Source organism: Leuciscus leuciscus (assembly GCF_965113295.1).
Source record: "Leuciscus leuciscus genome assembly, chromosome: 12".
Taxonomy (NCBI): domain Eukaryota; kingdom Metazoa; phylum Chordata; class Actinopteri; order Cypriniformes; family Leuciscidae; genus Leuciscus; species Leuciscus leuciscus.
Window position 1 is genome coordinate 17362107 of NC_138736.1, and position 22922 is coordinate 17385028.

The 22922-nt window shown below is 39.1% G+C and overlaps 1 protein-coding gene across 2 annotated transcripts; it reads right to left on the reverse strand.

Annotated features, from left to right (window-relative positions):
* Positions 1–640: 640 nt before the first annotated feature.
* On the reverse strand, positions 641–5691 carry ccn2b (cellular communication network factor 2b). Of its 2 annotated transcripts, none has more exons than XM_082186777.1 (5): positions 5399–5691; positions 4296–4512; positions 3859–4110; positions 3345–3556; positions 641–2264 (listed from the first exon to the last, which is right to left on the reverse strand). In XM_082186777.1, exons 1-5 carry the CDS (start codon positions 5450–5452, stop codon positions 1959–1961), a joined length of 1041 nt encoding a protein of 346 aa, XP_082042903.1. In that variant the 5' UTR covers positions 5453–5691; the 3' UTR covers positions 641–1958. The 2 variants fall into 2 exon arrangements, with proteins under 2 accessions (XP_082042903.1, XP_082042902.1); XM_082186776.1 differs by having other exon boundaries at positions 3847–4110; positions 5399–5677.
* Positions 5692–22922: the final 17231 nt, after the last annotated feature.

Here is a 22922-nt window from a genome sequence, read left to right on the forward strand (position 1 = left end):
TAATGTCTTGTGTTTATTCCACAATATTTATGGATAAGATGTTTGATTTATAATTATTAGATTATTTTCTAATTTCACTTACCCTGCTGTGCATGAACATAGCTGTTCCTCAATTTGTGTGTTTCCCATTTTAATGGGCAGCGTATGAGGCGACAGCTGCTTGCGCTGGGACCTATAGGCTTTAGCTTCAATTTTGATTAAATTATTCTCTAATCGGTTGCATATTATGTCGTGGATATATCCCTCGAATGCATACTGCAGTCCCTTTTGTCTTGCTCTGTCAGATATTTCACCCGTTCGACAAAAATGACTAATTATCTCCTTGGGAATGTCTGACACCGGTGCATACATACTGTAATAGACGTTCCAGGCGTAGCAACAGTAACTAAGGAGGGCGGAGCTTAGTGAAGGGTCAATTCATTTCATTGACTCAGAGTCGACTCTTACTTTTGAAAGACAATAACTTTATATACAGTGCACTTTCAGATTTAAAACTTTGTAGGATGTTTTCATTCACTTAGAGCTATGTTACACGCTACATGAAAGGTAATTTTCAAAAATCCATAATAGGGGCCCTTTAAATGTGCAGTTGCCTTTTGTTGGTATAGGATTAAGTGACTTCAATAATCCACAGAGTATATATAAAAATATAATTTCTTTATTGGAAAATAAAAGTGCATCAGAAAATAACTCGCTGGTATCATTGCCAGGTGATTACAATGAACACAGAGTAATACAGTACACGTACAAAACTACATTTAAGAGTTAAACGACAGTTACATAAATTAGTACAATCTGTACACGGTCTAACATTATTTACACAAGGTGTATTCGTCATTGTTCAATTCTTTTCCATTCATTTTCTATTAAATAAACAGTAAACAACATAGGCAGTATCTCATTATCTGAGCCTCTTTTGTTGGAATGTTTTCTTCCCAAAATACTTTGGGACTCATTTTAGATTTTCATACTTGTCAGATTGTGTTCAATTAGATACAAACATTAAAAGTTATTACGTCAGTTTTTAAATATTATTCCTTGTTGTAAGGTTAAAATAATCGTAAATAATGATGACCCAATGACATTTTACAAATTAAAGAAAAAATACATATCAATTGTATGATTACATTATTGTCATTTCAATCTATTCCTGTATTGAGGAAAACGTTCTTGAAATTAACTACTCCATTAGTACACAATGTCTTAAAGGAATCGTTTACCCAAAAAGAATCATTATTTATAATCAAAATTATAATAATAATACAAATCATTTTTAAAAAAAAAGTTATTATTTAACCTCACAGTATTCCAAACCCAAATTATGTAATTTGGAGAATTTTTAAAGAATCTTCATTCACCCCTTCTCTACACAATAACAGTTTATAGTGATTAAATTGTTACTGATTTAAATTTTCTATTCATTATGCAGAACTACATTATGACTTAAGAATATTAATGTAAAAATTGTATGCCCTATATTTCTTTTGATTTCCTTGGTGTCTTTGTGGTCCTTTTCTGAGTTTTACAGATGTGATCACAATGAATTTTTATCATATGGAAAGCTATGCATCAAGATTCTTCAAAAACTCCCCTATTGTGTTCCCAAAAAGAAAAAGAAAACAGCTCATAGGCTTGAAACAACATGAGGGTGAGTAAATGATGACAGAATTATCATTTTTGAGTGAACTATCCTATTAACACAAAGTTCTCAGTGCTTCAGGTCTGCTGTAGCATGACCAGTCAAACAGCCAGATGACTTCAGAGCATCAAAAATTACAAACAAGAGAAGAGAAGTTTTGCGGGGCCATTAACAATGCCCACTTCATGTCAAACATTCTATGCTCACAGGGCGTGAGTATTAAAGGGTTCAGTAAAACACGGAGCTGCCTCATGTGCACATGTGCTTGATTATCAGTGTGTGTGTGTGTGTGTGTGTGTGTGTTACACTGGACAGCTCCTCACATGTCATTATCATAGTCCCCAATCATTCTCCGTGAGTTTGAGGCAAGAAAGATATCGTTCTCACGGGGGCAATCGTGATGACAGGAGCAGGTCTTAATAAACATCATCCTCTTCCTGAAAGTGTCGCCCTCAGGACAGCGGAACTCCACCTCGGCTGTGACGGTGGCATGAGGTGTGCAGCAGCGGCCGTCTGTACACACCCCGCAAAACTTTGGCTTATACAGCCTGATACTCTGGCATCCAGACAACTCGAAACGCATCCCGCGCTGGCTCTTTGGGGTCCGCACACACTTCTTCCCTCTCTGTAATGGGGAAGAGGTGGGCTATTAATATTTAAGATGGTTTTTGATAGGTCTACTGAAAAAAGTGAAGACCATAAACAAACTTTCGGCATGCACTGGGTCCCATTAGGCACACATTTTACACTAGTGGCCGCCATAATGCACCATGGAACAATGCATACTTGCATCACATTATGATTTGTGACACACTTCAGAATGCAATCACATATAAAATACTTGAGTAAAGTATTTTTCGTATGGAGCCCCTCACATGACATGTTCTGATGTCGAAATCACGGCCACGAATTAAGACTTTTTCCCTACATTGCATAAATTACTTTCCTCATTTTAAGTAAATTGTGGCAACTTGTATTAATTTGTTTTCACAATATATTAGTTGTGACATGGCCATGATTTGACTAAATTAAAACAAGGGAATAAGTCATGGCAGTGAATTCTAAATATGAATATCATTTCCCCTACATATCATATCAAGGACTTCATAGTTTCAGCCTTAAAGGGTTAGTTCTCCCCCAAAAAATCGGTCTTTAATTACTCACCCTCTGTTGTTACAAACCTGTAAGACCTTCGTGAGGAAATTCGAGAGCTTTCTTACCCCAGAAAGGTAGTAAAGATATCTTTAAAATAGTCCATGTGACTACAGTGGTTCAACCTTAATGTTATGAAGCGACGAGAATTTGTTTGTTTTTTGCGCACAAAAAGTATTCTCATCACTTCATAACATTAAGGTTAAACCACTGTAGTCACATGGACTATTTTAACGATGTCTTTACTACCTCTCTGGGCCTTGAAAGTGGTGGTTATGTTGCAGTCTATGGGGGGGTCAGAAAGCTCTCGAATTTAATAAAAAATATCTTAATTTGTGTTCCGAATATGAACGAAGGTCTTACGGGTTTGGAACGACATGAGGGTGAGTAATTAATGACAGAATTTTCATTTTTGGGTGAACTAACCCTTTAAATCCCATTGTATACTTCCGCTCCGTCTAACTCACGATTAATCACACAAGCCTGTCCGGAGTGGAACATGGACAAGGGAAGTATACTTTCAGCTTTAATTTGTGCTCTCAACCCTTCTTACCTTTATGTCCTTTTCCAGCTCTGCATGGCAGGGGCGGATCATGCACATGCGGGTCTGCCGTTCTAGCTGGCATTGCTCATTGTCATTGGTTACACGAGAGGACACACCCATGCCACAAGTTGCAGAGCATTCACTCCATTCAGTGGTCTGAACGATGCAGTTGTCCCTTGCGCTCTCAGACTGGACACCCTGATCAGTTATTTCTCTATATGCTGAAAGAAGAGAAAGAGGGTGTTAAATCCATGTGCCAATGACAATAACTTACATGAAAATGGAAAGCATATTATTGTCATGCAGAGCAGCTAGTAAAATAAGTTTGCTATGGAAAAAGTAGCAAATGTGGAAATTCACAGGGCCCGCCAGGACCGTATTTCAGTATTTTTTATTCATAGGTGGTCCCCATCTGCCCCACACCCAATGACAGGGCTTTCGGGAGATTGGGAGATTTGATAAAGAAGCAGCTGTTTCAACATGAAGCAAAATGAAAGAAAATTTGACTTGCCGATTGACCTACCAGCCATTGCTGACTGGAAGGTGTCTTCTTGTGGGATCTGGTCGCACACCCACTCCTCGCAGCACTTGCCGGGGATTTGGACACGTCGTGGGTAGGGACAGTCTGGAGAGGGCAGCCGTATGTTGCTTGCACAGGTTGGTACGCAGCCAATCTCCCCATTCATGCAGACACATTGATGTTTGCAGCTAGGCTGAAACGTCTCACCACTGCGGTAAATCACACCCCCCAGGTCGCACGTCTGACCCTCTTGAGCTGCAACACATACAACAGACATAAGACAACTTCATAACAATGAGAGGCTCCCACTTGTGGACAAAAAGTGTAGTGTAATACATGCAGAAACATTGATTTTCATTTTAATTCTCTCCTCTTTATATAACAAAATGTGTAACCCCTAAATTACATTTCAAAACACAACATTGCACCCATATACTCACCAATACAGATGCCTGTCTCAGTGTCACTGAGCACACCATAGTCACAATACAGGTCTTTATGATGGTCGCATGGCTCCAGGAAAGAGCAGGGCTCTCCTGCCTGTCGAGCACAGACTTTACAGCAGCTGCAGCCGTCCAGCACTAGACTGGTGCCTACAGGACATAAAGGGCTCTCAGCTGGGCAGTCACAGGGCTGAGAGCATTCCTGACACATCGCCTGCATAGAACAATGACACAATGTTAGGGTTTCAACTTGCATCAGATTTAGCAATCCCTCATAGAAGCTTTCTTTCAGAAATCTGTGGTAATAACAGTTTTATCATACCATAGATTACAGAGCAAAAGGTTTGCTTTCTCTATGTTGTTTGACAGTTGTTTATTCTAAAATGTGTCAATCTGCCTGGAAAAAATTAATAGATCAGACTGTCCATATGCAATACTCTTGATGGCCACATGGGGGGATAAAATGCATTAGAGATTATGTAATTTGCCACTTGGGAAGTGATGTTTTGGAATTACACTAGTATAACTTCATCATATGAAGCATGTTTAAAATAATAAAAGGTGTAGGAAAAATATCATAGGTGTAAAAAGTGACTGCTATACTGAATATAAAACAGTAAATAATAATAATAAATTAGGCATATTTATCAAATACAGCTTGTATATATAAATATTATACATTAAAATTATGCAGAATATTTTCCTTCAAATGGTTCAGTTTGCATTGAGATCACTGTTCTGAGCATCATATGTGAACACAAACCAGTTAGTGACTTACATAATCCCCTCACATGTTATCATGGGAAACATTATTATAATGCATTAAATGAAACTTAATTAGACCAAATTATCCCAAACTATAGTTAAGATGTTAAACACATCCCCAACTAACCGCCTCACTCTGCAGATAGTAGCACAAACATACACTTGTACAATGATTATTTAATTCCTATCTGTCTCATTATGTCATTTGAAATGATAGTAAAATAATACATAATCAACTTACATAATCAAATCAGCTAATTCATGTCAATTCTGCATAAAGCTTATAGCAATACAGGTCCTTTTACTTTGAATATATTATTGATGTGTTCACTCACCATATGTATAAGCAAGCAGAGAACGATGCATGATCTGAATACTGTTCCAGCCATTTCCTCAAAGAGTTCCCAACAGAAGCACACTCCACGGGTTTGTTTTGGTTCTCTGGTGTCTGTGATCACGGTTAGACTGCAGGACTGTTGTGAAGTGGAGAGCAGAGAGCCCCTCTTTAAATACTACCAGAATGGGGTGTAGCCCACCGGAGTCAAGCCATGCCACGCGACCCAGAGGGGTGAAAATATTTCAATTCCAGATGGTTTTCCATAATGTTTGAAAACGCAAGAGATGCTGTCGACCAGCCTTTCAATTAATCATACCACAGATTCCAGAGCGTGCACATGGGAAAAAGTCTGGTTTCTGCACATGGTTTGACTGCCGTTTATCGGAAAATTAATGCAGGCAAATCTACAGGATGGTTAAAGATGTTTTGGCAGATGATAGATTAGAATGTTTATCAGATACTGTTGTAATGCAACAATGTTTAGACGTCATACAAGTGATGTGTGAAACTATACGTGCATGCTTCATGTTTGGACTGGCATCAAACAGTATTGCATTAAACAGTAAAAAAAAAATATATATATATATATATATTTCCCACCACATGATGTCATGTTAGACAGGCCTGCAGGGCAGGATATGACACGGCCCACAATTTAATGTTTGTTGGGACAAAATTACACAGAGCCAGTGTGTTTAGTGGAAATACAAAACAAGCTCATGAAATCCGTCAGGTGCAGAGAAAGAAACATGGTAGAATGAAATTGTTTATTTTTCCCACATTGCAGCTATTTCCTGAAGCATGTCAGTCAGAGAAAAGAGACAAAATGTGCTCAAAAACAGCAAGTGGCTTTTTTACATTTCTGAAGAAAAAGTGTAAACTCCAAAATCTGGTGATATTCTGTTGTTATTCTTGTTTCTCCATGTTATTCCAAACCTTAATTTCTTCCTTCTGTGAAACACAAAGTAAGATATTCTGAAGAAGAAAAAAAAAAGTCTATAAAATGAGTACTAGTACTACCATTGACTGTTATTGTATGCACAAAAAACACTGATGTATTTTAAGTAAATTATGACAGAATTTCTAAATTTAAAGTTTAAAGGTGCATTCAGCAGTTATTTAGCTAGCATTACCCTTCCGGAACAAAAATATATGGGAATATACTGCAACATATAATGTGATATATTATATAATACATTTCTATATATGGGAAACTAGTGCTTATATTTTTCAATATAGGCTACTACAATATATGCATTGACCATGTATGACTATATATTAATAAAAAAACAAATTTTTATCAATGAAGACAAAAATAGCATTACATGTAATAATCACAAAGTTGTATCCTTTACTGTGTACATATATTGCACATACATGTTCCCATTTAAATGTGAATGTATGTTCACACACACACACACACACACACACACACACACACACACACACATATACATACAAGCATGCTTTGCTTCTGACTGTTAAAGGAGAGAAAATGTTAAAATTAAGTGTTATTTAATGTGTTTTGCTCAAAATTAATATAGGCGGAGATATGTTAGTATTTAATGTTCTATTATTTTGGAATTTGAAAGGTTTTCTGGTATGTCTGGGTTTTTGGGGTCACCATTGTGCTGAAGAGAAGAGCATGTGGTTCGGTTGATGATTGGTCAAGGGCTACAAAGACTGTAATTATTATATTTAAAAATTAATGACCATGCACTCCTCAGTGCAGTGGGTTTCTCTGCTAAATTATTTAGTACATGCAGGTATTCTTGTGCTTTTGTTAGCTTGAAAATATGAACAAAATTTAATGTAAATATTAAAAAAAATATATAAGAAATCTATTACATTATATATTTCACTATATTTGTGTTAATGCTGCAGAGTAAATATATCTGAAATATATTACACATGCAGTACCATATCTGATCACATAATACATCCATACATTATGAAGTTTATTACTGAATACAAACTTTATGATAATTAGTAAATATATTGTCACATATTTTTCCATTTATGAAAAGCAGTAATTCCTCATGTATTATTCAATATATTGTAATATATTAACACAATATATTATTCTGTATATTTTCAAATATACTGTTAAAACCATTTAATATGTTGATCATTCATATATGGGAAGTATATTTTCTTTTCATAAGGGTAGCATCGCTGTTCAAGGATAGGATAGGATATGATTAGATTGGATAGGATAGGATAGGATAGACTTTATTGTCCTGAAGGAAATTTGTCTTGGATACATACAATACAGTGTCTGCTGTTTAAATACTAGTAACGTAATACACACATACAGTACATACACAGACTGTCACACATACACACGCTCACACACACAATACCTACAGTACATACACAGACTGCCATAATCCAACCAATTGCACACTGCCCGTCGTACAACAGACCTGTAATTATCATAATGGTAAAATTCTAAATTCAAAAAAGAAAAATCATAAAATATACTTATTTATGGTTACAATCGTTAAAGGAGCACGCCGACTTTTTGGGACTTTAGCTTATTCACTAAGCTTATGCTTCTCAGCTACGTGCGTGCCGTAACTCTGTAGAAGGGTATGTATGGACTTATCTAACTCTGGGGTATACAGTGAATAAGCTAAAGTCCCAAAAAGTCAGCGTGTTCCTTTAAAGGGGCAAATCTGAAAAATTACTTGTCATTTAGGGCTTTGATGGACAGGGGGGGAAAGTAGTTCTTAAAGTGATTGAGCACTGGGGGACTTTAAAGCATCTTCCCGAGGGAAGAAGTTGGTACTCAGGGTGGAGGACATGGGTGGGGTCTGAGATCATTTTTTGGGCCTGTCTGATGATTGTTTCGTCAAAGACAGCCTGGAGTGTGTGATGCTGCTTGACTCCCATGATTTTAATGGCTCTCTGTGTTCATCTGTACACTGAGATTGCCAGACCAGGCTGAGATGCCATACCACAGAATGCTCTCAATTACAGCATGGTAGAAGAGAAGCAACACTTTCTGGTTAACACCAAAGACCCTTAGCCTACGAAGAAAATGTAGTCGCTGTTAGACCCTAGTACATACGTTTTCTACCTGAACACTCCATGTCAGTTTATTGTCAATGTGTATTCCCAGATATCTGTAAGAGTCAACCTGGGCTATATTCTGGTCACTGATGACCACTGGTAAGTGGTCTCTAATGGATTTGGGGTCAAACACCATATCCACTGTTTTCTTAATGTTGAAAGTAAGAAAATGTTTGTCGCACCACTGGACAAAGTTCTGAACCTCATGTTTATATGCAACTGAATTTGATGTGTCTAATATGAGATCTGGGATACCTGTATCATCAGAGAACTTAATCATGTAATTGTTAGCTGTACTGCATGTACATTCATTAGTGTCCAGTGTGAACAGGACTGGGGAACTAACGCACCCCTGAGGGGTGCCAGTGGTGGTGGTCAAAGGTTCAGACAACATCCTGTTCACCCTGACCTGCTGACTGCGACCTGCTGACTGCGACTGGTCAGAAATGAGTGGAACCACTTAATAAGGAAAAGGTTGACATTTATCCCCTGCAGTGTTTTCAAGAGAACATGAGGCTGCAGGGTGAAGTAAAATCTACAAACAATAGTCTAGCATAGGTCCTAGGATTCTAAAGGTGTGTAGTCACTAGGTGCACTATACTGTTGGTTGCATCATCAGTGCCTCTCTGGTGTTTGTATGTGAATTGATAGAGATCTAGCTGTGGGCCTACATCCAGCTATAGTTTGCACATAATGAGCTTTTCTAAAGGCAATAGGTCTAAAATCATAATTCTCCTGTGGGCAGGGTTTCTTTGGGACAAGTGTGATGATTGCCTTTTTCCATTGTGTCGGTACAGTGTGAGAATGTAGGGACCTCTGAAAAATCGGGCACCAGGCAGGTGTCAGCTCATCTCCACATGTTCTTAATAGAAAAGCAGAGATGCTGTCTAGATCTGTGGCCTTATTGACATTGATTTGCTTAAGGACCTTGTTGATGGATTTAGGGTAAATCTCTAGCCTATCAGCATAATCAATCGCAATACTATCAAGTACCAAGTCACATTCAGCTGAGAAATCATAATTGTCAAACCTCTTATAAAATAATTAAATTCATCTTGCTTTTGACAGTTCATCTACAGCATGCAAAGATTTGTTTGTGGGTTTCATGTCGGTGGCTATTTTCATTGAGTCCCATCGTTTTTTAGAGTTCATAGTTTGGAGGCTTTCCTCTCTCGACTCCATATGATGTTCCCTTACTTTTTAAGCCTCTGGTTCAATTCCTTTTGTACAGTTTTAAGTTGTAAGTGATCTTTGGTCTTACATGCCTGTTTTTTTTTTTCTGTTAATACAGTCTGTAACGAGGTATGTTGTTATGGGAAGGAGGCGGGAAATGGCGAACGTGCACAATTTAATTATAAAATAAACAAACACAAAACGAAAGTAATGGCGGCAGCCCCTCACGGACGACTGCCACACACACATAATCCAAAACATAACATAAAAAAAAAAGTCCAGGCCTGGTCCTCTCTCATCCTTCACTGTCGTCGCTTCTCCTTTTATGCTTCCAAAGCTCATCATCAGTTATGCCACCGGCCTCGTGCAGTTCTCTCATGGCTCTTAGCCCCGCCCTGCTTGCCACATTGTCCATCTCCTTAATGATATAAGGTTTGTTGTTGGGGTAGACTTTTATTTTCTGTTTTGGGATCACAGTGTCAACACAGAATTTTATGTAATCTGTGGTAATTTCTGTGGCATTTGTCCAGGCTTGGCTCCCTAGAGAAAATATCCCAGTCTGTGCATAAAAAAACCTTTTAGTGTTTCAATGCTGTCTTCTGACCATGCATCAACAGATTTAACTGAGGGTTTACAACTCTTAAGGGCTGTCTAGTATGTAGGGATCAGATGAACAGTATTATGGTCAGAGTTAAACAGGTTAAATGATTAAAATCTCCCATAATGAAAATAGGGGCATTTGGGGTGTGATGTAGTTGTTCATGAACACAGTCTGCCACCTGTGTCGCAGCTCTTGAGCCATTACCGTTGGGGGGTACTTAAACAGAGCAGATGAGGATATTACCAAACTCATGTGGTAGATAGAACGGCCTGAGACTTACACAAAACAGTTCTACATCAGAGTTACAGATTTTCTCCCGAACTGTGTGCTGTCTGCACCACTTGTCATTTATGTACAGGCAAAGCCCACTACATTTGAATTTTTCCCGACAGCTCGCTCCTATCAGAGCGAATGTGTGAGAACCCCTCTATTCCAAATAGACCGTCAGGTATCTCTGGGTGTAACCAAATCTCTGTAAAAAGCATAATGCAGGACTCGCAGTACTCAAAGTATCCCCTTGTTAGAATTCAAAGTTCATCCATCTTATTCCTCAGCGACCTTGCGTTACTCAGGATCATGGCAGTGGAGGTCAATTGCCTCTTTTCTGTAGCCGTTGTTGTAATAACACTCCTGGCTTGTCACTTTCAGTGGACATAGGAACCAGAGTATTTGCCAATCCATAAACAGTTCACCAAAGGTGTCTCGAAGAGCTCCGGAGAGTGGCAGCCTCAACAGGAAGACTCTCTGGAATGAGAGGAGGCTAGACCATACTCTATTCTAAAAAGCAGCTTCGCCAGGGAGGCTCATAATTTCCAGATGCCTTGGCGTCGCCTGTCTAGACAGGCTGAAGAGCGGAAGGATTCTACTCTACAGAGGGGTCTTCGAGGAGGCTTAGACAGAAACATTCAACTCAAGACCATTATACCACCCTATGGCTGTCCAGCAAGGAGACTCACAGAGAGCCATGCACCTTTGGTGATACCTAGATCGAGCTCTAAAAGGGTGGAGGCTTCAGCATTATGAACCTCTGAAACAAGGGGAGGTCTAACTACACTATGGATAGTGGTATCAAGGAGGCTCTCTAGAGCCCTACAAATTGATATTGCTATCAAGGTGGAGCGATGGGGAGCAGAGGCCTCAGCAGGACGACTCTCTAGACGGAGAGGAGACCTAACCACACTCCACCCAACAGACTGGTCACCAAGGGGGCTCCAAGCACGTCTGGTAGCGCCGTCTGGCATATTTGACCAACATGCAGCTCCAGCCAGAGGTGCGAAAAATAGCCTGGGCTTCGTCGTCGCACTGGATGACGACAAGATGCTCCTGGATAGCGGGCTTGCATTCGATCACATCTGTTTGAAAAGGCTGCACACACAACTGGGAACATCAAGGTTAAGGAGGTCCCTGAAGCGGATCTCCATGTCGGCCTCAACCATCCTCAGGTGGTCAGTGTAAACTAGGAGGAGGTCATCGGTAAGAGCCTCAGACACCTGTAATGAGTATTATTTTACAGTTCAATAGTTCTTTTATCTCCATGAATATTTTTAGACTGTCTGAATATGAATTAGTTGTTTTATCGCTTATTATTCTACTAAAATGTTTATTTATATTTATAAGGTAATGTGTGCTATAGGTCTGTATTTTCAGACTCAATATAATCATTCAAAATAATAAACATTACAAATGGTATTCATGGAAATAAAACATATTAGGCTAATTATAATAATAGTGGGCCTGTTATATCTATTTAGTGTTGTTTCTGAAAAAAGATCACCTTTGCCAGCTGTGGGAAATGAGCAAACTGCCTCCTGCCTATACTCTGCCTGTAGAGATCTAGCCTGGAGGTGAGACTGTGGATAACCGCCTTGGATTAGTGATGTCACTAGCAAGGCAGTTTCAGTGGCACATGCGAGGATGTTAAAGATGGGAATTGATTTCTCCTGTAGATAAGCAGAAAGTGTGTTCATTAAAAATGGTCTGGCTCTTTGTGTCGGTTTCCAGATATTTAGAAAACTAAAATTCCTCTGCCATCTTGTGACTGTTCGAGGCCCTATAACAGACATAGGCCATCAGCAGAGCGTTGTTGTCAGCGGTGGTTGTCTCGTCCAGATGAAGGCTGAATGTTGAGTCCCACAGGATGGCACATAGCTGCTCCTCTGTATCTGCACCCATTTCATTTATCCTGCGCGCCACGGTATCATTGCTGAGAGGGATGGATTTCAGTACCTGTGTGGGATCGCGCTCCATCACGGTAGAGATTACCTATTTGATGGCAGGAAGAACCAACTTTTCTCCAGTTGTGAACGGTTGTCCACATTTGGCGATCAGCAGGGAGATTTTATATGACGCTATTAGCACACTATCATTTTGGCTGGTATTCTTAGCGAAGAGACTGCTGATGGTTCTCATACCGTGTTGCTCTTTTAAGGCCTGGAAGAACGGATGGTCCTTATCTGCCTTGTCTGGGTGGATCTTCATAAGGTGCTCCTTCAGACATGAAGGTTTCATGGCTTCATTTGAAAAAAACTTGTTCACATAGTAAACACATTGCGTGAGCTTAGAATTATAAGGTTCTATCTCCACTTTTGGTCGAAATTGAGTTTTTGACATAATCTGATCCATTAGGTGTTTATTAATGCCTGTGTGGTGTTATTTTTGTAAAAAAATATTTTGTTAGTAGTTATTAATCAAATAAAAAGGTTCCATCTCTCCATTGCCAGCTGGGATTTAAAAACTTTGATACTCAATATCTCGGAACTACCCTAAACGGAGATAGAACCTTATAATTCTAAGCTCACGATTGGAAGCTGTGCATTGGTGGGAGAAGGTATGAAACCATAATTAAGGTATTCAATGGCATTTTTTCTTGTTCGACGGCACAATTTTGCTCAATTGTTTTTATGATAGTGTATTTGCCTGCGCAAAAGTGGACAAATCTTTTTTTTTTTCTTTTTTTTTTTTGTAGACTGTCATTTTGAACTGATAAATGACTAAATGTCACAGAGGCTATTATGTATGGACTATTATGTATAGACTAGGAATGCAGGATTTGTTGTGACACCTTATAAACCGAAATAAAGAATAGCATAAATCAATTTAATTAAAACATAAAAATGTAAATGAATAAATAATTTTAAAATGGACAAATGAGTAGACATTTAAAATTGTTGTGCAATTCTTGTTTTATGTTAAATGTTTGATTATCCATGTTAAATGTAAAAATGTTAAACAAAATAGAACAATAAATTAATGAATAGTAGGCCTATTAAAAATAAATAGACAGATGAGACTGTATATTCACGTTTTAAACAGTTTAATAAAGCCAACATTTAAAAACATTTTGGCAACTTTTTTGTTTTTTTATCCATTTGAAAATCTTCATGTTATTATTAACTCGTAGGGGCAACAAATGAACTTCCAACTCTCTCCCATGCAACTCAAAGTAGATATAAGATGGGCTGTCATTGGACAGTAAAAATGACTGTAGGCTATACGGTCATTAAAGCAGTAATGTTTGCACTTAGGTTTTATTACGCATTTAGGAGAGTATTGCAAGAAACTGCATTAACCTTACTTTCAAAAAAAAAACAAAAAAAGTACAATCATGATTTTTCATGAAAAATTATGTTAGAATTGTAGGCCTAAAATACTTTGGTATCAGCTTGTTTTCATCAATGGTATAATTAATACAATTACAATTAATTTGGTTTGTCATGATTCATTTGTGTTCATAATCAGTATTTCAATTATTATTGTATTATTAATTATTTGTAACTATCTTGAAACTATCCGAGCAGAGTTTTGCGCTCAGATGTGACGGCGGAATTAATACATTACCAAAATGTGATTACAGAATATATTTAAATTATCCATCAAATTGTCATTTTCTCCTTACAGTCTTGCGAGTTAACGATAATGCCTGACCAGTAAATTACTTGGTAAACAAAGAAAACATTTTGGCATTAGGCATTGCCATTAGTTAATGCCTAAAAAATGTAAAAGTTTTACCTTATAAATAGAATTTAGTTTAATTAATTTTAAAATTCGTCGCCAGAGTGAATGGGAACATGATTTATTGAACATATTTGAAAATATATAAGTGGTTCTTAAGTCAATACTTTTTTAATGTCTTGTACACTTTCCATTACTCCGCTGCGTGATTCTAGCCAGCGCTGGATTCTAGCCACCACCAGATTGTTGTCAGTGCGAAACACATTTTTGAGCATGTGATTGCTGATTCTTGTCAGCGCTGGATTCTAGTCAGTGCTTGAGCGCTGGTCTATGACTGGAAAAATAATGGAGTCGTTGCAAAAGAAACGATACATAGCTTACATGTCGCATTAAACTGGCAGATTTTAGAATGCTGTAGGCAATTATTTTGCAAGTAATTACATGTTTAAGTCTTGCCTGGTCTTGCCTGGATCTTTGGTGTAAACTCGTGAACACCTGAACACCTGAACACCCCCCTTTCAAAAATCTTGCTTCCAACACCCCCCGTTGTTCTCTGTACCGCCCCTGTTGAGAACCACTACTCTAGAACAAGGGGAGGCCTAACTACACTCTACACTAAGAACTAGTCTACCAAGGAGACTCAAAAGGAGCCATAGAACCAGATACTGCAATTAAGGTGGAGCTTTGAGGAGTGGACGCCTCAGCAGGACCTCAAGCACACCTTACCACACTCAGCAATCTAGAATGAGGGGAGGCCTAACTACACTCTATGCTGAGGATAGCCCTACCAAGGAGGCTCATAAAGAACCATTCAACCTGATATCGTTATCAAGGTGGAGCTCAGGAGAGTGGCAGTCTCAATGAGACGAAAGGAGACCTAGCAACACTCAACCAGAAGACAAACTACCAAGGAGACCCAGAGAGAGCCATACCATGTGGTATTACTATCTGGACTAGGCTCTAATAGAGCTTGAGCATGACAGTCCTCTAGAGCGAGGGGAGGCCTGCTACACTAAGGATTCCCTTACCAAAGAGGCTCAGAAGAGTTGTCATCAGGGCGGAGCTCTGGGTAGTGGAGGCCTTAATAAGATGACTCTCAAAATGAGAGGAGACCTGGCAACACTCCCTCCAACAAGCTGCATACCAAGGAGGCCTTAAAAAGTGCCATACACCTTTGGCATCCATGTATAGATCAAGCAATAAAGAACAGAGGCCTCAGCATGATGACCCTCTAAAATAAGGGGAGCCCTAACAAAAAGCTAAGCTAAAGACAGCCCTATCTAGGGAGCTTACAGAGAGCCATACACCCTGATATGCCCATCAAGATGGAGCTTCTGGGGAGCGGAGGCCTCAGCAGAATGATTCTCTAAGAAAGAGGAGGCCTAGCAACACTCTATTCTAAATAGCTTCACCAAGGGAGTTCAAAGAGAGCCACACACATCTGGTGATACCATCTAGAATCAGCTCAATACAGCGGATGCCTCAGCATGAAGAATCTCTAAAACGAGCTATGCTTTTGCGCTAAAAACACAAGCAGTGTGACAAGGAGGCTTGAAAAGAGATCACTCACATGAACTGAACCTATCAGAAAGAACTAATAAAAAAATGAGACACAGCCAAAACATCGGTCCAGCCTCAGGGCCTGATGTAAGTGTGTGTGCCAAAACCTCTATTATACCATCCTCACTTCAGTTAGAGTGGAGGCAGGTGTTACCCTCTGGCCCTGTCTACGGTCCCAGACCCAGATGGGTCAGGCCCCTTAGAGGCTGCAGACCTTGCCTTCACCTCCTTGAACTTCCCAGCCATCGTCTCAACAGTCGTTCCAAAGACGAAAACCATAAAAGTTTTTCTCTTTCTCCTCGAGGTCGGACAAGTTCACCCAGACATGCCACTCCGTGGCCACCATCGCCGCCAATGATCTGCCAGTCGCAGCAGCAGTCTGTTTGCTGGCCCGGAGAGCCAAGTCTGTAGTGTGGAACAGTTCAGCCACTGCCTCAGGGGGTAAATCTTGACCCTGGTCCAGGTCCTTCAGCAGGTCAGCCTGATAAGCCTGCAACACAGCCATCATGTGCAGGGCAGCCCCAGCCAATGCTCTGCCATTCAACCAAGATGTTACAGATAGCTCGCTAGCATCTCTTCCACAGGGGGCATCGACAAATATCCATGCTCCTGCTTCCCTTCCACATTCGCATGATTTGCATGCTGAAATGGATGGATGCGGGCAGAATATGGTTTCCTCCATGATCTCTCTACCTCAGCGTGGAGATCAGGTAGAAACGGCAGGCTCACAGGAGCATAAAAACGTCCAGATGTCCGGATAAAAAAAACGCTTGTCTAACCTGCCACGAGCAAGTTTACATCTCTCACGCCACTAAGGCAGATCTAATCTGTCTGTGGCACGGGACATAACCTCAAGAAGCCCATCAAACGGGGGGCAGGCAAGCCAAGCCAAGAGGGCTCAGTATCATCTTCTCCCTCATCAGCCACATCCTGCTCTTCCTGCCTCAAAGCCAAAAGTGCGCTGCCTGCTGGATCAGAGGATGTGAGTGATAACACATCCTCGTCCAGCAGATCGCCCTCGTCCGCCACCGAGGAACAAGAAAAGTCCATACCTCTCTCAAATTCCTTGGCAAGCTCCAACTGTGAACCCCAAGAACACAGTTTCCTCTTCACCTTGGCAGAAGGCACAGATGCTTGCCCCAATTCCCTCAAGTAAAGGGACAAACGAGAGTGGTGTTACTTCATGGAGAAACTCTTGCAATGCTCACATTCAGCTCCATTGAGGACTAAGTGAGCATGCTCCTCGCCCATGCAAATAACACACAGGTCGTGTGAGCCATCAGGTGTCAGATAGCGCTGACATGTATGCACACACTTCCTGAAATGCTTCACAATAGCGCTATCCACAGTCGCCTTCAACACATCACAAACAAACGATCCATGAAGACAAAGAAGAGGATAATGTGTACTACAGGCAATCTTTTATAGCCAGTCACCAGGCCAATGTGATGTAGTGTTTTCATGGGAATTTTATTTCTCAGGGCTGGGGGACTTGAGGTGCAGGAATGTAACAGCAGGCAGCGCGCCGTGGACTCTTTCCTCTCCTACGGAGTGGTGGGATGGGGATTGTGCTTTGACAACGGGATACTCCGGTATGGTCATGATAAGTTCAAAACAGAACCGTAACTAAGGAGTGCCATAAATATCCTCAAGCTGTGTGAGTGTGGAGTTGCCATGACTCTGTTGCTGCAGGAAAGGCTGCTAACTGTACTCTCAGTCTATGTCATGTCTGTGACTGGTGGCTGCTCTGTGCTAGTTTTCAGAGTCAGACTGCAGCAGGATGGGACACAACATTTCAGGTTGCCCAGATTTTGAGTGATAATTAGATGCTCCAAGCAACAAATATGATAACATTCATAATTCCATAATTAGGATAAGCTTGTAGAATCTCAAATATTACAATCTTATTCTGTTCTCCATAGTGATCTTAGCAGGCTAGGCATTATAATATTAGTGTGTTTATCTAGCTGATGTATGGAATTATGTCATTGATTCTCATTACAAATAGTGAGATTCTCTCCTGATGAAAAACACCCAACATCAGCATCTGATCTTACCCTTGTTTTTTGTTTGCAAGCTCATTAATGAGTGTAGTGGTCAAACCTGTTGTACGCAGGTTTAATAGCTTTTGCCATCTGCTATTCTCTCCTGTTACGGAATACAGAGTGGTGTGCTTTCACGATATGGACAACTTTACTGCCAGCCTTTGGTACACCAAATCCTAGATTAATTACATAATTTAATGGGTACATAAAATGTCTGCTTTTGGAGCACTGCATATGTGATACATGTGCAGTTGTATGTTGCATTACACCTTCCTTACAGACACTTGGAGATTCTAAAGTGAATGCAAAAAGGGATTTATGTATCAATACACTATTTTACGACATGTAGTATGTTCCAAGGAGGTCTAATAGATGGACAAAGCTATCTGTTAGAATTTCCATTCATCTTAATTGTAGTTTCTTGGCTGGTACAGGAAAAATTGAAGTGTGCAACATGCTTGCTGTCATCTTTGCTCATCATAGCTTTCAGTTTTGATTACAGAAGTTTATAAAAACACTTATGAAACACTTTCACAAAGGCGAAAGTCCTAATCTGATTGGCTGACTTCTACAGGTTTTCCACGTTTTTTTATAGTGTGTGTTGATCTTTAACAGTCCACCAGGAAACAAAGTTGTTTCTGAGCCTTAAATATTGTGTGAATAATGACTCAAAGGCAGCAGACGGAAAATATTCATTTTTAGCCTCATTCAGCCCTTCCCAGTGAAAACATTCAATGGGAAAACATTGACTATAATGAAATATTTGTTATTTAAAGTGTTTACTCTGTGCAGAGAATAAGAATACAAACTGGGATGCAGCCCTGTGGTCTTTTCCTGGTTCTCAGTGATTCAGCAGAGCTGTTGTAGCTGTGAACTCCATGACACTCCGATTAACTATGAGGAGAATCTTCCGGTAATCACACTACACAGCTTGAAAAGAAACATTCCACTACATTTGCACTGTCAGGAGGATGTAACACCCTTCATCAGAGACATGTTAACTTTGTCAACCCAAATCACATGCATCTATCAAGTGGTCTAACGGAAGCGTTTTGGCCCCCTTTGGTGTGGAGAGAGAAGGATATGAGGATGGGTTCTGACCTCGCTGCAGTCTCCATTACATGAGGTGTTTGCCCTGATCCGACCTGGCATCTTGGTTCCTCTTGGTAGCCTCAGCAGGTAACCTTTGCAGCACTGCTATCATGAGAGCAACAAACATGGAGGATATATAATTCTATGTAGGAATGGGATAGTTTACAGTTACCTTATAGAAACCATGTGTTTAGAGGCCCTAAACATTCTCTATGGAAGTTTATGAAAGCAAGCTGGATTTTGTTGACTACAATTTATAATACAGCACATTGCAAAATCACCACTGTAGCAAATGGGTGTTATAGTGGGTATTAGCATAATTTAAAGATAAAAATGTTTTATATTGGGGTTCCTCAAGGCTTACCTTTACATCTCTAAATTATGCTAGAGCAGAACATCTCACTCGCAATGAGATTCAATCCATCCATCCTATATACAGTACATCATTATCCTAGTTATGGGGTATGCTGGAACCTACTGTTTGCCAAAAGTATTGTAAGCCTAAGTAGACATCAGTAGATATATGTACATGTAGATATCATTGGTGCCTGTAGTTTCTACAATCCATTTAAGATTATGATGCTTTTGAGAAAAACATCACTGGACATTTACAACGAAAAAACACATTTACACCTTTTTGTTGTGAGGCAACAGTGCTACTGAACCAACATTCTAAATAAATGAAAAAGAAAGAAGCACGGTGCATTTCTTACTTCGATCAGAGGTGTTCAGATCCATGAGTTTATTTTCTGGTGGTGGTGTGCTATGGGACAGCAGGGTAAATGTCATGTCTGTAAAGATCTCTCATTCAGCATCAGTGCACTTATCCTGTACTCAGTTCATTACCTCCCACTTCAAAGACGCCCAGACAGGGCAGAGCTTTGAGTGTATTTTCATGCTTATGCCAAAGGTACTTTCATTAGGCGGCTCTCGGTTTAGTTAATCTCCCCCTTTTGATTTAATGCAGATGTAAGCACCTGTTCTCATGAGTATGTCATACTTCACACCTGCCTTTGGTTTACTCTCCATCTGATTACTATATGGCTATATCCTCTTGCTGAAGGTAGGGGATTTCAGGAGTGCAAAAGGTGGAATGCTGAAGCTGACTGACCAAGGAAGTCTTGCTGGTTAAGCAAGTTAAGAGGCCTGATGGGGACACCAGCATTTTTTTTTCAGGAAGTTACTGTAGAACTGATGGATTTAGAACTGTGGTAATGAATGGACGCCTTTTATACATAAATGGGTAGAGGAAGTACAAAACTATAAATAAATAAAAAGTAGTGCCATTTTTATTCGGAGGAAACCCAAAAGAGAGACTTGAAAGAGACATAATGGTGGATTTCAGAAGTGAAGTAAAATAAGTCCCATGCATGTTCTGCTTTCACTCCTATTGTGGGTATGTCATATAACTCTAAAAAAAATAAACATTCTTTATTGGCATCTACGCATCCATGAAGAACCTAACATCCATGGAATCTTTCAATTGTACAAGATTCTTTATAGTGGAAAAAGGTTATTCAGATTGTTAAAATATCCTATGAAAATAACTAATTTTAAAAAAGTGTCCACTGAAAGCTCTTTGAGGAACCAAAAATGGTTCTCCAATTGCATCACTATGAAAACCCCCTTTTGGGACCTTTATTTATTTGCAGAGTTAAAGAGGATAATGATGTTAATGATGGAAGATAGAAGCCATTATTATTGTATATTTGATCTATAAGCCAAATGCACATTACAGTAGATTCATTGGTTGCTGTAAACTTTAGCATACATATTGAAAAGAAAGGAACAGATTTGTTACATTATAAATACATTTCCCCCCAAAACCCATCTAAAGAAATCCAACAATTTGCTATTTTATTGGGCACATTCTTTTAAACAGGAGGGAGTCCAACTTTTAACATTTTCTTTTATCCAACTCCAAAACTTTTATGTAAGACATTGTCAATGAGAGCCTTGTACAAATCCAATACTCCCTCTAATGACGGTGTTTTTCAAATAGTTTTGGTTGGCTGTAATAAATTGCATCAATAACTGAAATGTCAATCTGTCTGAAATGGTCAAGCACAATTCTGTCAAAGCAAATTTAATATTAGAGAGTATGTTCAACATCTAAAACAACACCAACGTAATTTCCCAACATACATAAAGAGCCCATTCAATCTGTGACTGAACACAAGTGCACTAAAAACTGCTGTCAATTATTTCTCTTAAAGAAGTAAGAAAGTAAAAGCAAAAGCACACTGTCTAAGAGAGAAGAAAAAAACGTATAGGCTCCATTAAAAAAGTTAGGTTTCATAGTAGACAAACATTTCCAATAGACAAAATCCATATAAATGTGTGGACATTAATGCATTGTTCACTAAATTTTTTTAAATTCTGTTATCTCTGTTTTGTCACCCATGTCACTCCAAACTCATGTGACTTTCTTTACTCCATGTAATGTACTGGGTTCTCTATTCCATGCAATCACAATGGATGTACTGTAAATTCTAACAAGTTCAGTTTGCTTAAAACATTTTTGGAAACTGATTGCCTTATTTTTGCAATGCAAACTTTATTTCATTATTGTTATAGTTAACTAGTTATAGTCATTACTAGAAGTCATTATTCACTGATCTTTCTGAGACTGAGAAGATGTGACTCATAATTCACTTAATCACTTATCTCATGAATACACGAAGATTTGAAGTGTCTGTTCAACACAAGCTATAGCATGTGAAACTTGACAGACTCTAACTTTCAATACATTGAAAAATATAGCCAATATATTCTTCAAATATTCACCTTTTATATAACACCTTTTGTGCTCCACAGTAATAATCAAATGGGTTTGAAAACACATGAAGCTGAGAAAATGCTGACACAACTTCCATTTTTGGGTGAAATATTTCTTTAGCAGCCCACGTTGTTTGACTTTATGTAATACAATTTCTTGTAGCCCACTGTGATGACAAAAGCACCTTGTCTCTAATGAGGTGAATCGTACTCTGCTAAAAATAGTTTTTTTCTCTTTTCCCTCAGGATGTTGTTGAAGCTGCTGGTACATTCCTTACACACTTGGCCTGTCTGCATCATTATCCTTTTTTGTTTTTTCTTTCCACTTTCCCATTCCCTCCTGTCTCAACGTGGATGGTTTTTGAAAAGCACTTTGTGTCCCATACCTGTGGTTTTGTGGTGTTCTGCTGTATCGTCTAGTGATGAGTAAAGTTTAGACAGCTGATTCTTTTTCAAATTAAAATGTTTTCTATTTTTTGCTCCCTTTCTGGAAACAGGTTTTTTTTTTTTTTGGCACTGGCCTGGGATCTTATATTGGATGCATGATGCAATAAATTCACTGAGGATGAAGAGAATCAAGACTGCTGACTGCTGTAATTCGCCTCTGAGATTTGCTAAAGGAAATGGGCCTTTGTTAAATCATGTATAATAGAGCTCAATGTAGTTGTCAATGCTTGTGGTTTGCATGATGAACTAATGAAACGCACACGAGATTCAAAAGTCTGTGTCCTATTAATGTCTGATCACTAGGGTTTCAAGAATAATTTTAAATTAACTTTGTACTGTAATATTCAATAACATACAGTTAAAGTATAATGAGGTACTTGAAGTATGCCAAAAGATAATTTAAACAATATAACTTAAAATGTACAAAACATTATTATAAAGTGCACTTTTTATAAGTGTACTTTCTAGTCATGAATGCATACTCAAGTGGCCTTTTATTTCATTAATATTATATTATCTGCAAGTAAAGGTGATCTGGGGTGCGATTTGCTATTGGCATGGAATGAATGCATCCTCATGAACTCGAGAAAGCCCTGCTTTTTACAAAGGTGGAGATTTTACGGGCGGCCCCCAACATGAAAAGGAAAATAGAATGTTTAAATGTTCAATGTTCCACTAATCCCGGAACATCCTGTGCTTCCAGATTCCACCAATGTCAATATTACCAATGAAATATCTCAAGTCTGCAGCCCAGATGTGCCTCTCTAAAGCATCTAGGCCTATCTCACACAGACATTTGA

Coding starts and splice junctions, on each gene's coding strand:
- ccn2b (XM_082186776.1), bottom strand. CDS start 5,452: ATGGCTGGAACAGTATTCAGATCATGCATCGTTCTCTGCTTGCTTATA. Junction 4,513..5,398: donor TCTGCTTGCTTATACATATG/GTGAGTGAACAC, acceptor TGTTCTATGCAG/GCGATGTGTCAGGAATGCTC. Junction 2,265..3,344: donor AGCTGGAAAAGGACATAAAG/GTAAGAAGGGTT, acceptor TCCCCATTACAG/AGAGGGAAGAAGTGTGTGCG.